The sequence below is a fragment of the Mytilus californianus genome, unplaced genomic scaffold (genome assembly GCF_021869535.1).
Source record: "Mytilus californianus isolate M0D057914Y unplaced genomic scaffold, xbMytCali1.0.p SCAF_5, whole genome shotgun sequence".
Classification (NCBI taxonomy): domain Eukaryota; kingdom Metazoa; phylum Mollusca; class Bivalvia; order Mytilida; family Mytilidae; genus Mytilus; species Mytilus californianus.
Window position 1 is genome coordinate 93065989 of NW_026262701.1, and position 22020 is coordinate 93088008.

Below are 22020 nucleotides of genomic sequence, written 5' to 3' on the forward strand. Positions count from 1 at the left end.
ACAAAGCAATGTGTTATTGCACATAAATAGTTTAAGGTTTGTATGCCAAATGTATGACAAATATGAGATGATCTAGAATCATAGTAAGATAAAATCTTAGCAATCTTTGGACACTTTTAAATTACTTGAATTATTAAAAAAAATCTGTTCAAGTATGATCATTATTTTCATTATCACACTTAATTCAGGGAAATTTTAAGAAAATTATATGTAATTTCTTCCTGAAAAGTTACTTTTCGTACACTTTAAATAGTGTCATTGTTTTGTGTGATTTTTCTAAAGCACTGGCCTAGCTGGTTAACAATTTTTACTTTTTATCAATTCTATAATAAGTGATATTTTTGGTTTTTATATTTTCTATTTATTTTCTGATATATTGGTATAATAAATGACCAGCAATAAATTATTAAAAGTCTGTTAATAATAATACACATTCTTACACACGAAGTTTCACAAATATAACCTTTTACAAGTATATACAGTGTTTTGGTAATTTTTTTTCTTCCCTATTTATTGTTCAACTGACTTATTAGATCGCAACCCACAGCCCGCAACCCGCAGCCCTCAGCCCGCAACCTGCAACCCACAACCAGCAAAATACACACACTCGAATTACATTGGGTTCCTTCTGTGAAAATGAATTAATATAAAAACATCCAAATATGATCAAATTGAAAATAGAGGAGCATAAATCTTATCGGTCTATTTGTATTATAAAAAGTCATCTAATAAAAATTCTGTGTTCTGTCACGGAGACAAAGATGTTGATTTGTCGTTTACTGTCTCAAATAACCCAGACATAGAGGTGTCTCGTTAAAACAGTAATAATTTAGATCGAAAAAAAAGTGGATCTCGAATTTTTAAAATTGCACTTTTATTTGTGTTACTGTATAAAAATAAGGAGCTGAGGTATGATTGCCAATGAGACAACTATCCACCAAAGTTCATATAAAGTGGATGTAAACATTTATAGGCAACCGTACGGCCTTCAACAATGAGAAAAATCCATACTGTATAGTCGGCTATAAAAGGAAACGACATGAAAAATGTGAAATATGACAGACATGAACCAACGACAACCACTGAACTACGGGCTCCTGAAATGGGACAGGCACATAAAGAATGTGGCGGGGTTAAACATGTTTGTGAGCGCCCAACCCTCCCCAACCTGGGACAGTGGTGTAACAGCACAACATAAGAACAAACTATAGAAATCCGTTGAAAAAGGTTTAACTCATCTGATCGATACAAAGCAGAAAACTTCAAACATAAAGACAGACCGGACGTGGCAGGGTATTATATATCATCTCTCATCCCTACCAACAAAAAGGACACTAAGTACATATCTGAGAGTACTCGCAGTTACTGACAGCTAGTTCAAAGCCAATAAAAACTAATAAACAAATCATGTATCTGTGACTAAAATTTATTTTTTTTATGTATTTTTTTATATTATAAGCAATATACTTAATCTTGATATAAAAGGATAAATAACGTCAACATAATTATAAACCAAGAGAAAAATGACACACCCAAAGTAATAACATACTAAACTTAGGTTTTATATCATTTTTGTGCATTTGTTATCTCCCCTTGATATCCGACCTCATGAACATTTTTTAACAAACGTGCAGGCCAAACAATGGAACTATGTTCCGTATAATTACATTTAAAAGGAAAGTTATTTATCACATAAAATTAACATATATATCTAGCCTTTGTATTGAATTTCATTTGGGTAACAGAAAGTGGATTTTTAGAGAGATTTAGATTCTTTACATTCTGAGTAAGTCTTACTTGTATATTAGCACCCCATGTAAAAATATCTTATTAGTTACCATCATACGTAGTAATTTAATCCTCTTTTGAAATCATCAGTCACGAGAAAGTGATAAGCAGATAAAACTATGTGCTCCGAAAAGTAGCAAAAGAAAATTTGGTTCCACGACAGCGCTGTTCATTCTTTCGATACAAGACCAAGTGTACAAAACCCTAACTCGTGATCCCATCAAGTCACAAATAGGACTGCAACTATTCATTAAACTAAATATAAAATATGGACTCATTGACTTGTACATTATATCTTCTTTTGTTCATATGTAGACCTAAAAGAACAGGTACTTATATATTTCATTTCTTTCTTTTTTACATTAGAAAAAACTTTATAGTGAAATCATGAATGACGAAACACTATACAAGTAAAAAAATCTATAGAAATCCGTCATTAAATGGTATTTGTGTAAATATTGACATTTATAAACACTAGTTATTTAAACATGAATATATCATAAGATATTTGAGGATTAAATTTAATGACAAGATTTATTAAAACAGACATAAGGTAAAATCAATCCAGGTTATAAGTAGATATCGAAAAAAAACTTTATACCTTTCATTCTGTCATTTCGGCTGCAAAAACCAAGGTATCCACTTGGTAGGTAAATGGAAAACAATTGGAAACTAATATATATAATTGGACACACGATGTACTATAATGCATTCTGAGTAGTATTTGAATACGATAGTGCATACACTCTGTTTTAGTTTTCATATGTCTATTATCATTGCATAGATTTCAAAGAGGTGGATGGTCATGAATCAGATATGGATACGTTTTGGAAGCACACACTTTTATTTTTAAAAATACATTACTTGTAGTTTTAATTTCATAAAAACTAAGATATATCATTAACATCATGCTATAGTATTGGCCACACTAGGGGTATCAAAGATACAGTCATGACAATATAACGTCATATGTTGAATACATTGGTTTCTGTAATGCTTTCCACAGTAAAATGTTACAATACAATTTTATCAAAAAATGGTGAAAACATATGGATTTTTTTCTATTTAATTCTAACCTGAGCATGACAAAGAAATTATGAAGCGTCAACTGTTACATGCCAAAATTAGATGTGAAATAAGATATAATAACCGGCGATAAACATCAATTGACAGCACATAATATCTTTCTTGGCCATTATATTCTTGACCTTTTTATAATTTTTGACAATTTTAAACAAAATAAATAAATGTGTGTGTATGCAATACTCTACGTAGAGATGTTTATTTACGATCTCAATCCGATAGAGGTTAACGAAAAATTTTAACACTGGTAACATGTCCTCACAGTTGTAAATTTATGCGTAAAGAAATTTCGAGTCAACCAAAATTGATACGTTAACTGATACGCGAAGTTTAACAGCTTAACAAAGTAATTCAATACTTGAATTAATAAGTAATATTATGTCACGAATACACAGTAATACAAATGAGCATTTTATAAATTCCTTTCCCTTAAAATCCAACAAATTAATGGTTTTCTTGTGTAATTGCATAACGAAATATTAATAGTTTAAAAGTATCAGACATATAAAAATAACATTCTTGTTTTGATATTTTAGACTTGTATTATCGAATTACAACAACAACAATACTTTTTAAAATGGTTACACATTTAGTTAATATATATATATATATCAGATTTAACATAGTTGTGCTGATATTTAAAGTATGTTTTCAGCCGTGTATCATCTTCACTGGTGATCCAATGAATGAATCTGTCGTAGACTTGTCACTTGTTTAGACGTATTTTTCAAAATAATTATTTCTGTGACTGTATCTTACGATCCTTTACGATAGATATTTAGCTAATCTGCAATAAATTCAATCTTCATGCCTAATATAGACTATCATGTACTGTGTTACAACTCTAGATTCTTCTGACGAGGAAAGGTAACACTAGGCCACCGAAAGCTGAACTATTAGTGCAATCTAGGTGGCCGAGTGGTCTAGAGCGATGGACACAGTGCAGGTGGTGTTGCCTCGATATCTCAATAGCATGAGTTCGAATCCCGGCGAGGGAAGAACACAAATTTTCTTCAGCAGATTTAACATATCTGTGCTGATATTTAGAGTAGTTATACATATATATATATATCCCCGAGGTTCTCATCATAGAAAAGCATAAACAAACAATTGTTGATATACAAAAAAGCAAACATGTACATGGCATACAGTAGTATAAAAGTGTATTGATAATGTTCAATACAACTACATAAAATGTTAAAAAAAATAAACATACTGAAATATTTTAACATTTTTTCAATTGGTTTTATACTCTCTAAATATTGACAATTTGAAATAAAAGTACTACTTAAAGATATTTGTCTCAAAGTAGGATTTGATGGATATATTAAAGAAATGAGATTTGGTGATAATGAAATGAAATCAATGTTTAAAATTTCTAATCCAGGTAGAGAAGCGTAGCGATAATCAAAGAACAATATTCAATTGTAGTATATATATTCTTAAGGTAGGGTAAATATTTTTTTAACACAAGTAAAGGAAAATCTTTGAATTTCATGTATGCTTTTCGTTATGTTTAACGTCACAAATGCTAGAAAACGACATTTCGTTGCAGTATTTTCATTTAAACACAGTGGTTGAGGTTGATTTTGGAATTTTTACCATATCATAATTGAAATAATTGTTATCGGTTTTTAAATTTCTGTACCAACGACTCGTGAATCTATGTTTCGAACCAGAGCTAGTTTCGGACAGAAATCAGCTTTCTTGTTCGGAATCCTTGCTTACTCTGTGCACCAAAAAGAAAATATTGACACCTTCTGTTTATGCTAAGGTGGCGTGAATGTGATTACATGGTCCGAGGACACAGTTATCGTCCCCCTAGTGTGGACAGTGTACAACTTGAAACATTTTTTCATACACTTTCCAAATTTATTTCTTTATATTTTATGCATGGAATATTAAGAAGGGGGATGAAATTACATGTTGAAATAATTTGGATGATGAGTTTTTATGCAAAGTAGTGATTTGGTCCAGTTAAAAAAGGTCAACAATTAGTATTTCTGTCCATATTTTGAGTTAGAACTCGTAGACGTTTCTATAATTTTGATATTATTTGTCCCAAAAGTAGTACACTACACTGTAAAAATCTTTTTGGGATAGAAGAGGTGCGATTTTTTAAGATTTGAATTTTTTGTCTAAAAGAAATGCACTACGAATGATTGTGTTCTTGGGTCACTGATTGAAATATATATATAAAATCGGATATCAACTGATCAATTATCGAAAAAGAACCGCCAAGAAGTCGTGTTTGAAATTTGACTCTGAGACTTATCAGTAACCACTATTTTCATTTAGTCGAAATTACTTGTGAGATTCAAAGTGGATTCAAATTTGCTGGTTTTTGGCTTTATTTAGGGATCTGCGATATCAACAATTTTACTTTTAAACTGATTGTTAAACACAATTCACCATAGTTAGTAGTAAATTAAAAAAAAAATCCCTTTCATAGTCTTACGGAAGCCATCATGATTTGGTTGACCATTATGAAATAATATCTGTATCGCAGCTAATTGTCGAAAACACCATCCTGTCATCCTTTTACTGTTTTTTGTCATTTCCGGACGCGACTTATCATCGAATTTTTAATTGCATGACCAACACGACGAGTACCACATGTGGAGCAGAAATATCTTACCCTCTTGGGGCAACCGAGTTCTTTCCGCTTATTGGTGGGGTTCGTGTTGCTCAAATGTTTGGTTTTCTGTGTCATGTTTTGTAATTGCTCTTTGTTTTCCGTCGTCACATTTTATTTTTGGATATGCTGTTGGTCCTCTGATATCTTTGCTCTTTTTTGCAGAGTAAAATATTTGATTCGGGTTTTTATTTATAATCTAGCAAATTCACAAATAAATCAGTTCATCTTTAAGATCGTGCTATACAAGTAACAAATATTGAATTATGCTGTGATTACTACCACCACTTACCGTTATCCTGTACAAACAAATAATAAAGCTCCTACTTTCTATTCAAATACAAACGGACCTAAATAATAAAGATGACAAAAATGGCCAGAGTTGATAGTTTTTCAAGTTTACAATGCTACAATGCTACATGATTCATAAGTATTAGGTTTTCGTCCTGTTAATTGGCGTTAAGCATACCTGATGAATGTTATATAATTAACACGTATCATGCAAATAAAAAGACAAATGAGAATGGGGGAGGGGGATATGGAGATGTATTCTAAAGACGGGGAGACAACGCCATTATCAAAGGCAAAGAAAACATGCACTAGTCCATACACAGAAAACTGAAAACTGAGCAACACGAGCCTAACCTAAATCTCTGAGAAAATTAATTTTAATTTGTTTGTACCTCCTTCTCCACCATAGTTATTACCCTGATAACGGGCGTATGACATTTGCGCCGATTTTAAAAAGTTTCGATCTTTCATTTGCTCCGATTTGATTCTTTCATTTGCGCCTATTAAGCACAGGTAAATTACAGGTGAATGTTTTTTTTTAGTAATCAATATAAACCTCTTCCGTTAGCCAGTTGTACATATGTTATAAATTGTCAATTATAGCATGTATATAACTGTTGTCCCCTGCAAATAGATTGTTGTCGTTTTCATCTGGCACATAAACTGGTGGAGGAAAATCCAGTCTGTTGGTTTAAGTATACATTTTTAAACAGAGTATAAAGACAAATCAAGTGACACTGGTAAATGGCTATCTCAATTTTTGGGCTATCATTCCTTCCCCCAGATGAAATCGAGGACTGCTTCACGTTTGACATTAGGTCTGAAGCTCCTTCTGATGACAGATGTCATACATTCTTAGACTACGTATTATTAAAGTATTTATATATGCTTAACTTCACGTTATTCACCTTATTTCTGGGCAGCTACACCCGTTGAAAATTGTAAGAGGACGAATAACAGTCCTGAATCGTTTCATTTGCATAAATTGACTTCTATTGCTTGAAATCCTTATTTCACCTCCCTGTGGTGAGCAGGGGACAACAACTATATACATGTCATAATTGTCAACAGAAGAGATTTATAATGATAAATAAGAAATAAGAAATAACATTCACCTGTAATCTACCTGTACACAATCGGCGCAAATGAAATAAAAAAACGGCGCAAATGAAATGCAAATCGGCGCAAATGCAAAACGCCGCTGATATCTTTGTTTCATGATTACATAATTATTCATCATGTTCATATCCATTTTCAAAATTTTTTTTAAAAAAAGTCACGAGTTTCAGGGTCTCTGAAGAACAAACATTTATATACCTCATGAAAAATGCCGAAAAAGGATTTAAAAGAATTCAAATTACGCTCCTTTCACTTGACATCAAAACGTGAAACAAATCATAACTGATCTTTGATCTTTGATTTTTTTTTTTTTCATTTAATTTTCGCAATGTGATTGCAATTTTACTTTTTGCATTTTATTTGTCAAAATTATTGACTCTTTATTAACAGAATCAATCTTAACCGAGCATTCCATGCGGAGTCTTCTTTAGGAACAAAATCGAATAAATGATACTGTACTTTTCAACGTATACCATTTGGCAACTCGACTCCTTAGGATTTTTCAACGACTTTATATCAGTTGTTGATAATCAGCCAAAAGATGTTTCTCCGTGCCATTTGCAAGTATTCCCATTTCTTATATTACTTATATTTATGATTTTCACTTTGTACACGGAAGGCGTACTTCTCGATTAAGGCCAACAACAAACGAACTACTTTTAAAAGCTTCAAGTCGCCATGATTTATTACTTTGAAGTGTGTTGTTTGTTCCTTACAAGTTACTAACATTAAATAAACATCAATATGATTTCTCTTATAACTATAAACTTTAATGCTTGGCGTCTGTTTTTTTAAATTTCAAATGCACAAGCTAACTTTCTGTTCTTGAAATATCTTCCAACTGATATCTTGTTGACAGTTCTAATCCAAAAAAAAACCCTTAGCCTTAAAAGCTTCACATATTGAATCTGATTTTACTGAATTTTGAAGACAAAATAAAGTGTTCATTAGAAACATCTAAAGGTGCTATAAAAGTTAAACAGACACCTCAAATTGATTCCTTGTGCATGCTGTGTATTATCTGAGCATAATCTCATGTTTCATAGTCAGGCATTATCCTTTTCAGACCCTTTATGAACGATCGCTATTATGTTTTTGTGGTCTCCCTTTCCACGATCAACATGCGGAATCGGCCTCCTCCAAAATTTTGTTCAATCTGTAAAGTTTGTGTTCTGTTTGTGTTTCTGGACGTATAGTTGCATTTCTTTGCTTAGTTGTTTCTGGACGTTTAGTTGCATTTCTTTGCTTAGTTGTTTCTGAACGTTTAGTTGCATTTATTTGCTTAGTTCGAATTCCTTGTTCGTTAACTTTCATCCCCTTTGTTTTACAGCAAATTACATGATATGTTCATTTATGTTGGTATTTGTGTTTTTGTTTGATTGTTCTACTTTGTATCGATCTGATGAATTATGATTTATTTGTATGTATTTGACTGATTTTTACTAACAGAGAATCTTTGTATTATTGATAATCCCTCAAAAACATTCCAGGGAATTTGTAAAATAATTCTTAAAATTTTCAGTGATTATGTAAAATCACTGGTCATTTTCAGGCTTTATAATTATATAATCACTTATGATTTTAGTAATTATGCAAAATCCATGAAAAATCAGGGATTCTACATAATCCCTGATTATACAAATTCACTGCAACATATACATATTATATGATTTCTTTATTCTGTACATCGTTCATTTCTGTAATCAGTATTGTATTACCTAATTTTTTAACTGTTATTCTTTATACTTTTGCTCCCTGTTATTCTCTACAATCTATTTTTACTCTATTCATTATATCTTTTGCACCCTGATATTCTCTACTATCTATTTTTACTCTATTCATTATATCTTTTGCACCCTGATATTCTCTACTATCTATTTTTACTCTATTCATTATATCTTTTGCACCCTGATATTCTCTACTATCTATTTTTACTCTATTCATTATATCTTTTGCACCCTGATATTCTCTACTATCTATTTTTACTCTATTCATTATATCTTGTGCGCCCTGTTATTCTCTACTATCTATTTTTACTCTATTCATTATATCTTGTGCGCCCTGTTATTCTCTACTATCTATTTTTACTCTATTCATTATATCTTTTGCACCCTGATATTCTCTACTATCTATTTTTACTCTATTCATTATATCTTGTGCGCCCTGTTATTCTCTACTATCTATTTTTACTCTATTCATTATATCTTGTGCGCCCTGTTATTCTCTACTATCTATTATTACTCTATTCATTATATCTTGTGCACCCTGTTATTCTCTACAATCTATTTTTACTCTATTCATTATATCTTGTGCGCCCTGTTATTCTCTACTATCTATTTTTACTCTATTCATTATATCTTGTGCGCCCTGTTATTCTCTACTATCTGTTTGTACTCTATTCATTATATCTTGTGCGCCCTGTTATTCTCTACTATCTATTTTTACTCTATTCATTATATCTTGTGCGCCCTGTTATTCTCTACTATCTGTTTTTACTCTATTCATTATATCTTGTGCGCCCTGTTATTCTCTACTATCTATTTTTACTCTATTCATTATATCTTGTGCTCCCTGTTATTCTCTACTATCTATTTTTACTCTATTCATTATATCTTTTGCACCCTGTTATTCTCTACAATCTATTTTTACTCTATTCATTATATCTTTTGCACATTGTTATTCTCTACTATCTATGTTTACTCTATTCATTATATCTTTTGCACCCTGTTATTCTCTACTATCTATTTTTACACTATTCATTATATCTTTTGCGCCCTGTTATTCTCTACTATCTATGTTTACTCTATTCGTTATATCTTTTGCACCCTGTTATTCTCTACTATCTATTTTTACTCTATTCGTTATATCTTTTGCGCCCTGTTATTCTCTACTATCTATGTTTACTCTATTCGTTATATCTTTTGCGCACTGTTATTCTCTACTATCTATGTTTACTCTATTCGTTATATCTTTTGCACCCTGTTATTCTCTACTATCTATTTTTACTCTATTCATTATATCTTGTGCGCCCTGTTATTCTCTACAATCTATTTTTACTCTATTCATTATATCTTTTGCACCCTGTTATTCTCTACTATCTATGTTTACTCTATTCATTATATCTTTTGCACCCTGTTATTCTCTACTATCTATTTTTACTCTATTCATTATATCTTTTGCGCCCTGTTATTCTCTACTATCTATTTTTACTCTATTCGTTATATCTTTTGCACCCTGTTATTCTCTACTATCTATTTTTACTCTATTCATTATATCTTGTGCGCCCTGTTATTCTCTACAATCTATTTTTACTCTATTCATTATATCTTTTGCACCCTGATATTCTCTACTATCTATTTTTACTCTATTCATTATATCTTGTGCGCCCTGTTATTCTCTACTATCTATTTTTACTCTATTCATTATATCTTGTGCGCCCTGTTATTCTCTACTATCTATTTTTACTCTATTCATTATATCTTTTGCACCCTGATATTCTCTACTATCTATTTTTACTCTATTCATTATATCTTGTGCGCCCTGTTATTCTCTACTATCTATTTTTACTCTATTCATTATATCTTGTGCGCCCTGTTATTCTCTACTATCTATTATTACTCTATTCATTATATCTTGTGCACCCTGTTATTCTCTACAATCTATTTTTACTCTATTCATTATATCTTGTGCGCCCTGTTATTCTCTACTATCTATTTTTACTCTATTCATTATATCTTGTGCGCCCTGTTATTCTCTACTATCTGTTTTTACTCTATTCATTATATCTTGTGCGCCCTGTTATTCTCTACTATCTATTTTTACTCTATTCATTATATCTTGTGCGCCCTGTTATTCTCTACTATCTGTTTTTACTCTATTCATTATATCTTGTGCGCCCTGTTATTCTCTACTATCTATTTTTACTCTATTCATTATATCTTGTGCTCCCTGTTATTCTCTACTATCTATTTTTACTCTATTCATTATATCTTTTGCACCCTGTTATTCTCTACAATCTATTTTTACTCTATTCATTATATCTTTTGCACATTGTTATTCTCTACTATCTATGTTTACTCTATTCATTATATCTTTTGCACCCTGTTATTCTCTACTATCTATTTTTACACTATTCATTATATCTTTTGCGCCCTGTTATTCTCTACTATCTATGTTTACTCTATTCGTTATATCTTTTGCACCCTGTTATTCTCTACTATCTATTTTTACTCTATTCGTTATATCTTTTGCGCCCTGTTATTCTCTACTATCTATGTTTACTCTATTCGTTATATCTTTTGCGCACTGTTATTCTCTACTATCTATGTTTACTCTATTCGTTATATCTTTTGCACCCTGTTATTCTCTACTATCTATTTTTACTCTATTCATTATATCTTGTGCGCCCTGTTATTCTCTACAATCTATTTTTACTCTATTCATTATATCTTTTGCACCCTGTTATTCTCTACTATCTATGTTTACTCTATTCATTATATCTTTTGCACCCTGTTATTCTCTACTATCTATTTTTACTCTATTCATTATATCTTTTGCGCCCTGTTATTCTCTACTATCTATTTTTACTCTATTCGTTATATCTTTTGCACCCTGTTATTCTCTACTATCTATTTTTACTCTATTCATTATATCTTGTGCGCCCTGTTATTCTCTACAATCTATTTTTACTCTATTCATTATATCTTTTGCACCCTGATATTCTCTACTATCTATTTTTACTCTATTCATTATATCTTGTGCGCCCTGTTATTCTCTACTATCTATTTTTACTCTATTCATTATATCTTGTGCGCCCTGTTATTCTCTACTATCTATTATTACTCTATTCATTATATCTTGTGCACCCTGTTATTCTCTACAATCTATTTTTACTCTATTCATTATATCTTGTGCGCCCTGTTATTCTCTACTATCTATTTTTACTCTATTCATTATATCTTGTGCGCCCTGTTATTCTCTACTATCTGTTTTTACTCTATTCATTATATCTTGTGCGCCCTGTTATTCTCTACTATCTATTTTTACTCTATTCATTATATCTTGTGCGCCCTGTTATTCTCTACTATCTGTTTTTACTCTATTCATTATATCTTGTGCGCCCTGTTATTCTCTACTATCTATTTTTACTCTATTCATTATATCTTGTGCTCCCTGTTATTCTCTACTATCTATTTTTACTCTATTCATTATATCTTTTGCACCCTGTTATTCTCTACAATCTATTTTTACTCTATTCATTATATCTTTTGCACATTGTTATTCTCTACTATCTATGTTTACTCTATTCATTATATCTTTTGCACCCTGTTATTCTCTACTATCTATTTTTACACTATTCATTATATCTTTTGCGCCCTGTTATTCTCTACTATCTATGTTTACTCTATTCGTTATATCTTTTGCACCCTGTTATTCTCTACTATCTATTTTTACTCTATTCGTTATATCTTTTGCGCCCTGTTATTCTCTACTATCTATGTTTACTCTATTCGTTATATCTTTTGCGCACTGTTATTCTCTACTATCTATGTTTACTCTATTCGTTATATCTTTTGCACCCTGTTATTCTCTACTATCTATTTTTACTCTATTCATTATATCTTGTGCGCCCTGTTATTCTCTACAATCTATTTTTACTCTATTCATTATATCTTTTGCACCCTGTTATTCTCTACTATCTATGTTTACTCTATTCATTATATCTTTTGCACCCTGTTATTCTCTACTATCTATTTTTACTCTATTCATTATATCTTTTGCGCCCTGTTATTCTCTACTATCTATTTTTACTCTATTCGTTATATCTTTTGCACCCTGTTATTCTCTACTATCTATTTTTACTCTATTCATTATATCTTGAGCGCCCTGTTATTCTCTACTATCTATTTTTACTCTATTCATTATATCTTGTGCTCCCTGTTATTCTCTACTATCTATTTTTACTCTATTCATTATATCTCTTGCACATTGCTATTCTCTACTATCTATTTTTACTCTATTCATTATATCTTGTGTACCTTGTTATTCTCTACTATATATTTTTACTCTATTCATTATATCTTGTGCGCCCTGTTATTCTCTACAATCTATTTTTACTCTATTCATTATATCTTGTGCGCCCTGTTATTCTCTACTATCTATTTTTACTCTATTCATTATATCTTGTGCGCCCTGTTATTCTCTACTATCTGTTTTTACTCTATTCATTATACTTTTGCACATTGTTATTCTCTACTATCTATTTTTACTCTATTCATTATATCTTTTGCACCCTGTTATTCTCTACTATCTATTTTTACTCTATTCATTATACTTTTGCACATTGTTATTCTCTACTATCTATTTTTACTCTATTCATTATATCTTTTGCACCCTGTTATTCTCTACAATCTATTTTTACTCTATTCATTATATCTTTTGCACCTTGTTATTCTCTACTATCTATTTTTACTCTATTCATTATATCTTGTGCGCCCTGTTATTCTCTACTATCTATTTTTACTCTATTCATTATATCTTGTGTGCCCTGTTATTCTCTACTATCTATTTTTACTCTATTCATTATATCTTTTGCACCCTGTTATTCTCTACTATCTATTTTTACTCTATTCATTATATCTTTTGCACCCTGATATTCTCTACTATCTATTTTTACTCTATTCATTATATCTTTTGCACCCTGTTATTCTCTACAATCTATTTTTACACTATTCATTATATCTTGTGCACATTGTTATTCTCTACTATCTATTTTTACTCTATTCATTATATCTTGTGCACATTGTTATTCTCTACTATCTATTTTCACTCTTTTCATTATATCTTTTGCACACTGTTATTCTCTACAATCTATTTTTACTCTATTCATTATATCTTTTGCACCCTGTTATTCTCTACTATCTATTTTAACTCTATTCGTTATATCTTTTGCTCCCTGTTATTCTCTACTATCTATTATTACTCTATTCATTATATCTTTTGCACCCTGTTATTCTCTACAATCTATTTTTACTCTATTCATTATATCTTGTGCGCCCTGTTATTCTCTACAATCTATTTTTACTCTATTCATTATATCTTTTGCACCCTGTTATTCTCTACAATCTATTTTTACTCTATTCATTATATCTTGTGCGCTCTGTTATTCTCTACAATCTATTTTTACTCTATTCATTATATCTTTTGCACCCTGTTATTCTCTACAATCTATTTTTACTCTATTCATTATATCTTTTGCACCCTGATATTCTCTACTATCTATTTTTACTCTATTCATTATATTATTTGGTCATTATTCTTGATTCTGTAAACCCCATCCAAACCCTCATACAATCTGCTGTTAAGTAGTTTATATATTTTCTAGTGATATCTCGGTTTTTATCCTGCAAAGGACAATTTTTCAACAGAAATAAGGATGAACACATATACACTGAACAAACGAAATCATTACTCTATATTTACTTGATAAAGTTTTCATAATAAATATACTATATGAAAATCAACCGCACAATGTAACATGCAACATGCAACCACCAAAAATAGCAGTTCCCTCTTTTTAGCATAAAATTTCCCTTCCTCCCTCCCTCCCCTCTGTCCTCTCAAGAGGATGCTCCACTTCTCATAAAAGGAAATGTGTAAATTGGTAAGTGTCCATTTCTTCAAGTAAGTGAATGATTCTGGATTTAAATCTCCAATTTTATTCACATTCAGTAAGGAAAGTGTGAAAATTAATATATTGATCAAATCATTTGAAATGATAGTAAATATTTCGACTGACTAGGTTTGCTGTGGTTACCTGTTATGTTCTTTGTGAAGGGCTCCTTGTGACGTCTCGATTTTTATCGACTGCGTTGTGCATAAACATAAAGAGTTGTTAATAGACATGATATTTAAACGTAGGTGAAAGAGTGTTAATACGTATATAATATAGCTGTCAATCTACGACATGGTATTTAGCATGGAATAAATTGTTTTTACGATAAATCAAAATGTGACATTTAAACAACATTTATTTGTCTACTTGCAGTTTATATAAAAAGTGCATAATTAGTTATGGGATGTCTTTTGACTATCGGTAGGATATTTCTTATCGTTACCAACATCATATTTTTGGTAAGTAAAATATTCCAGGTAAATATGATAGCTTTCATTGATTTAAATCACACAGGTTGGTCTTTGTTGTTTAGATTAAATATAGTGATAACTTCAGGGGCTAGGATGAAATTTAAAAAAAAGAGGCAGGACAGGAGTTTTGAGTAAAAAAAAGGCAGGATGAGCAACTTGGCAAAAAAAAAAGAAGACAGGATGACAATTAATGTAAAAAAAGTCAGGATAAACTGAAAAAAAAAGGCAGGACCGAAAAACGTGAAAATTAAAAAGGCAGGACAGAGATTACAACTAAAAAAAATGCAGGACAAATTTTTTCATCCTAGCCCCCCCCCCCCTAACAATCAAATGGTAGCTCCCTAATACGCATATACGTGTATATATGTCTCTGTTTTAACCGTACAATGGATTAAACAAATGAAATTACGGTTCAAAAACCTGATACGTAAATGATAGTAAATCCAAAAGTGTCCATATGCAACGACTAATACCATAACATATTTCAAAAACTGAAATTAAAAAAAAACAACTATGTGAAGGAGATGTTATGAAAAAATGAAATGTGAAAAAAACTACATTTTTGTACGAACTTCGCAATTGATACCAAATGATCCAACAAAAATCGATATCTATTTACTTCGCAATTAGCAGTTGTTTGTTGACAGATTATATGAACTTGCACGAATAGAGATTACCTTTTCCTCAAGACATCTATTTAGAATAACACTAAAAAGGGTATACAAAAAAATCATGTTACTGTGAATTTCTGTAAAAATGTATCAAGCACACACGTGCTTGGTGCTGATCGAATTTGTGCGAATAATACCCGTGAAATAACATCAGTAAATATTTGCACCTGAATTGTAAATTTTCTTCTTCAGTTGATAGGCCTTGTGTTGCTTATCGTTGGACTTATTGCAAAGTTCGGTGAAAGTCTGTTCAAGAGTTATTATGAAAGCATTATAACAAGTTTAGAAGATTCCCTGTCCAGTGCTGGATACGGGGATGTTAATTTGGACTTCAGCTTATCGGAACTTGCCGGAAGTCTCCCAATAGCTTTAATAATAAGTGGACTTTTAATCATCATCATAACAGTTGTTGCAGTTATTGGAGCTATCAAGAAAGCGAAATGTCTTCTGTTGATCTATAGTATTGTGATGTTTGTCATTATTGCTGCACAGGTTCTTACTATGGGAATGTTTTATTGGAAACCTGAAATGGTAAGGTTATGTTATAGAATAATTGTAGTTTGTTTTAGTTCATTTCTGTAATTACTGTCCCCTTGAACTATTATACTAACAAATATATTAGTCTCATCTATCCCTGACAAATAAAGATACAAGATATAGGATATTTTATTAAGCCAATTATGGAGCCCGTTGATGACCATATGAATCATTCATAAAAAAATAGAAGTATATTCTGATGATCGATGTAACATTCACGTATTAATCATGAAGATATAACGGTACTTGCTTTAAGTCCATTTTGTTCATTTATTGCCATGCAAAATTTTAAACATCGGCTTGAAGGAAAACAATGCAAAGAATGTAAACATATTAAAAGTGTCTTGTTGTTAGTTTTGTAGAATTATTTCGAAATAAAAAAAAATAATACTTCATAAGAGATTTTCGAAGATCAACATATTGAATCTCAGTTAAGATTGATGTTTTAATGATAAAGAGTGCCATTTCTTTGGACCATTTGTCTGCATCTTAAAACACATAGATTTGTTTTAGATTTATAATGAACTATAAGGAAATAGTCATGCTTTTAGTACGCACAAATGTTTTGTTTCTGAATAAAAGGAGAAAAAAAGAAAACATCCCAACAAGGAAAAAACAAACAAACAAGAGTCATCTAATTGTCCAACATTCAATTTTAGACAGGTGTCCCTGCAATATTTTAAACTCTTAATCGCCCGTAGCCTAGAAAAGTCAGTGAACAGAGACTACTAAAGATCTGCCGTTAACACAAAATTCTACAAACAACAATAATATATGACATAAGATACTCACTTACAATTTCCTGACTTGAAACAAGCACAAAAGTATGTGGTTGAATAAGCTAGATTTTTTGTCTCAACACTCCACTGTTAAATCTCGATATAGTCTTGTTAACAGTGTAAGGCCTTACGAGTCATTACTGGTATATTTTGATTTATTTTAAGAGTTCGACTTAGTTCTTTTCAAACAGATTTAGTTTGCATGTTAAAAGTAAATATGACTGTTTAAAACTTCAGATAACAACACCTGTCAAAGATTCGTTAAACTCTACAATACAGTCAGATTTTGCTGGGTTAAATGGAACAAATGTTGTATCAATAGGATGGAACTTTGTAAACCAAAAGGTATGTATTGTTCTCAGCTCTCCAGTTACAGTATGATCGTACATAAGATAAGATAAACAAAAAATATTTTGATTCGGCATAAGTTAAATATACAACACAAGCTCTAAGGAGCTTTTGACCGAATATAAAAACATATACATAACATAAAAACATTTTAAGATATAAAACAACCTGTAATACAAAGTTGAATCTCACACACATAGCATACAATAAAAATTAAGCAACAAATTCAGAATGAAGTAAAACATTTTTACTTATATAAAAGTTTAAAATTTAGATTAAAAATATGGTGACTATTTGAATAAATAGATTACTTTTATAAAAATCAAATAAAAAAGTTTAGAACTATAGTATATGCTTTGAGGTCTAGAAATTTCAATGAACAGAATATTTTCAACATGCATTGATTACCCAATTTCTGGAAATATGTGTCAGAAATTAAAAGTGTGTATATGCATTTTGATTTCGATCTAAAATCCAAAACAGACGTGGAAGAATTCACACAAAAAGGACAAATTTTGAATGCTATATGATTTCTTTCAATAATATATGGTGTAAGGTGTTATGGTTTCGATTTGAATAAGAACAACAATCATTTATTGGGGTGAATGGGGCATAAGAGTATATGTTCAATGATTAATTGTTTTCATGCAAGCGTGAACATATTTTTTTATAGTAGTTGATGATTTTGTATACACATGGCTGTGACGATCTTTTTATCATTAAACCAAGATAAATGATAAAAACACATTGTATTAACATTTTAGTTTCAATGTTGTGGGATAGACAACTATTATGACTTCTCAGAAGCGACAAATTGGGTGAAAAATTTGACAAGTGGAACACTGGTGACACCACTCAGCTGCTGTAAAACGTTACCTTCTTCTAGTGACCTTTCGTGTGCTCAGAGTCCTCTGTCAACCAGCACCAACAATTATAATACGGTATATATCATTATCATTATCAATATTACAATAGTAATTTAAAATAACAGAGATTAACAATAGCGGAGTACAACTTTCTATGCCATCTTCACCTAAAACAATGTAGAGGAGAGAAAAAATGAAAAAGAAACAAACCTATACACAGGGAAACATTGGCTTACTATACATTATAATTTCTAAATGTCGATTGTTTAATAAAAAACTTTGTGTAAAGATATTATGTATGACTAAAAAGAGACATGACTGTACGTCACCAAAAATAATAGCATAAACGGTACCAATTGTAATGCACCAGATGAGCATTTCGACAATTAATATCTCTTCAGTGATGCCCGACACCAAAATATTTGAATGTCCAAAATCTAATTCAAATGTTGAAGAGCGGATCAAACCAAAAAGAACCTAAATTATAATCAAATCCGGACAAGAATCAGAGCTTTGCATGAGGGACATAAAGTCCTTAATTTAAAATAATTTAAAATTTTTTTATAATAGCATATTATATTCAAATAATATCCATATTTTTATGTCAGTACCTTAGTACTGAATACTAGGCTGGGGATACCGTCGGGGACTAACAGTCCACCAGCAGAGGTATCGACCCAGTGGTAGTAATAACGTAAACGGTATCAATTTTAATGCAACAGATGCGCTATTCGACAATCAAAGTCTCTTCAGTAATGCGTGAGGCCAAACTTTTTGAATATCCAAAATCTAATACAAATGTTGAAGACGTTGGAAAGACTTACATAGAGCCAAAGATATTTACATGGAAATAAAGCTTCTGTGAACCTACAGTTATTTTAAAGTCCTGAAAATGTCAACGTTAGATAACGAAACTGCTACTAAATCCAAATTGGATGTTAGAAAAACAAATAAGTAATTAAAACGAAATGAAATCTACAAAACAAAGCGAAACCTGATAAAAGATTTAGCTCAGAAGCAAACGATTTCTACATTTTCGTTCGATTTATTTAGTTCACATTTTTCAGGGTTGTTTTGATGAAATATGGGATCTTGCTCTTGGTAACGTCGCCATTACAGCATCAATAATATCAGTATGTTTAGTTATGCAGGTATGTATAAGAGGAAAAGTGCAAATTAAGATGAAGGGCCAATTTATCCTCAATTTATTTCACACGCAGGATAAAAAAATCTTGAAATCTTTATTAAAATGTATAGTATAACAGTTTCATGTTTTAAACTTAGTTGTAACAACATTGGGTCGTATATCTCAATATGAATGCTCAAAGATGAATGAAAATTGCATTTTTTATAGATTTGACAGTTTTAATTTTTTAGAAAATGAATAAAAAGGACACTATAAAAAAAAACTATAAAAAAAGAAAAATATGTTTTGTTTTTAGATACAAACTATAATTTATTTTGAATTTGGGTTTCTTTCGCTACAAAAGCTTTCCATTTTGTTTCAAAATTGTCTTATTTATATAATTGTTGAAAAAAATATATATCAAATATTTTGTTCTGACTAAAATCCACTAGATCAACCTTTGGATTTCGACGCCGTGAAAGTGCGGAAAAGGACTATTTTTTTTTATTGATTTTAAATAAATCCTGTAATTTTTGCCTTAAACATTGTCTCTACTATTGTGTTTATTGTATTTACAGCTGCTTATTTCTTTTTTGATTTCTTTTTTCATCTCCCTTTTTTTTCTTTTTCAGATTATATTTTTCCTTGTTGCATTATGTATGTATTCAGATAACAGCCAAAACAAAGTCAAACCGAAAGGGTGATGATTTGACTCGAACTGACATAGCAGCACTTGTTTTGCTTATTATAATATATTTATTGTTAAATTGTAGTCATATTGACTGGAGAGAAAGCACAATACGCGGCGGGCAAGAACTGAATTTTATTTGTAATTGTCAGAATTGTGTGTGCAAGATAAATTCAAGGCGAGGGTGGGACAGCGAGCATTTGGTTCACTATAGTCGGAAAAAAATTTAATTGTTAAAGCATATAAAACGGAAAAAAAACATTCTCTTCGCTCCATCGTAAATCATGGACCCGCCCCTGAAGTATGCAACTGAATAAGAGAAAAATGACTGATCATTTTTACAGTGACTAAAAGAACATATCGGAAGTTTTTTTTTTAACTTTTCTGTTAAAGTTATAAAACATCTCTAATATTATATGTCAAAAATGTTCGTATTCCATACATGTTCGGAATTTAAATGTTGTTTCATCTTCGGAAATCATTATGAGGAATAAGCAAACTATCCTGGATATATTTTGGTTTGAAAGATAGTATCCCTGTATTGTATTCATTTTTAAAACTGTTTATGGAACTTTTGATGTAGACTTCTGCGATAAAATACTCGCTTTGACTAATTGTTTTAGAATACAAGTGATTCGTTTATAGGGATTCCCTTTTCACACTGAGTATGGACGTTGTCCACGTTGGATATGTGTATGGTGTTCATTGCTTAATCCTACCTTTTCGATCCTAATTACATTCAATCAATTGTCGGTATCGGCAAGTACTGGAAAACAAAGCATACGTCTCTCATTTCAAAAAGAGAAAGTATTTATTTCAAAATATATATTCCATAAGTTTTTTACTATTGCAACTGTATAACTTGTGATACAGTCAAATTTAAAAATTTCTTTTCCACATTAATAGTTTTCATTTCATGACAAGTTTAAAATACATTTTATGAGTTTGCGTGCTCCGTTTTGTCAAATCAAATTGCAAAGCCGTTATTTGTAATTGCATGTTTGTATTTAGTACTCAAACAACTGTAGTGATGTCTGCTGGCAGACAAGTATAACATTGAGTAAACATTTGTGTTTGTTTGTTACTTTATATGAGAAATAAAAGTTGTTAATATTTACATATTCAGTTTTGTGTACCCATTGTGAACTTTTTGTTAGAGTATGTAAAAAGTAAAATAACAAAAATACCGAACGTCAAGGAAAATTCAAAACGGAAAGTCCCTTATCAAATGGCAAAATCAAAAGCTCAAACACCTCAAACGAATGGAAAACAACTGTCATATTCCTGACTTGGTACAGGCATTTCCTCATGTAGAAAGTGGTGGATTAAACCTGGTCTTATAGCTAGCTAAACCTCTCACTTGTATGACATCGCATAGAATTAAACTCTTTAAATAGTAACCACCGTTTAGCCATTCATGTAACTGGTATTACATAACTATAGTATCATCACCTAACATTTAGCAGTCTGTCCGAAAGTTTAATTGTTTGTCCTTTTCCCTATAGATTTATCAACGTAATCTGTGATAACGGATGTAGATTAGTCCATTTGGGAATGTGAAACCAGATTCAGAATGTAGACACTATGGATATTAGGAAGTTGGTATTATCAAATTTAAACAAGATTTGAAACACAAGGCACTACAAAGCAATCAAACCATAGCTCCTTATTTTTATAATATCAAGTTTCAAGCTGGGACTACAACGTCATGATTAAGTATCTTGATTAAAAACTTTAATGGAACATATCTACGAACGGAATTTCGGACGGACTGACGCACAGACCAGAAAACACAATGCCATTCTACTATTGTAGTCGGAACATTACCATTGCCTCGTGTTCACAATAATACTCGTAATTGCAAAGAATTGTAATGTTTGACGTGTAAAGATATCGTAGTCATTCGTCGCAATTTGAAAAACCACCACCACAGGACAGCTTTGA

The 22020-nt window shown here is 30.9% G+C and overlaps 1 protein-coding gene across 2 annotated transcripts; it reads left to right on the forward strand.

The window, feature by feature from the left end:
• The first annotated feature begins 1666 nt into the window (after positions 1-1666).
• LOC127700206 (leukocyte surface antigen CD53-like) lies at positions 1667-21193 on the forward strand. Of its 2 annotated transcripts, XM_052203614.1 has the most exons (7): positions 1667-1786; positions 14964-15049; positions 15925-16263; positions 17286-17393; positions 18161-18337; positions 19330-19413; positions 20021-21193. In XM_052203614.1, the coding sequence occupies exons 2-7, from the start codon at positions 14990-14992 to the stop codon at positions 20090-20092; spliced, it is 840 nt and encodes a 279-aa protein (XP_052059574.1). In that variant the 5' UTR covers positions 1667-1786; positions 14964-14989; the 3' UTR covers positions 20093-21193. The 2 variants fall into 2 exon arrangements, with proteins under 2 accessions (XP_052059574.1, XP_052059575.1); XM_052203615.1 differs by lacking the exon at positions 1667-1786 and having other exon boundaries at positions 14404-15049.
• Positions 21194-22020: the final 827 nt, after the last annotated feature.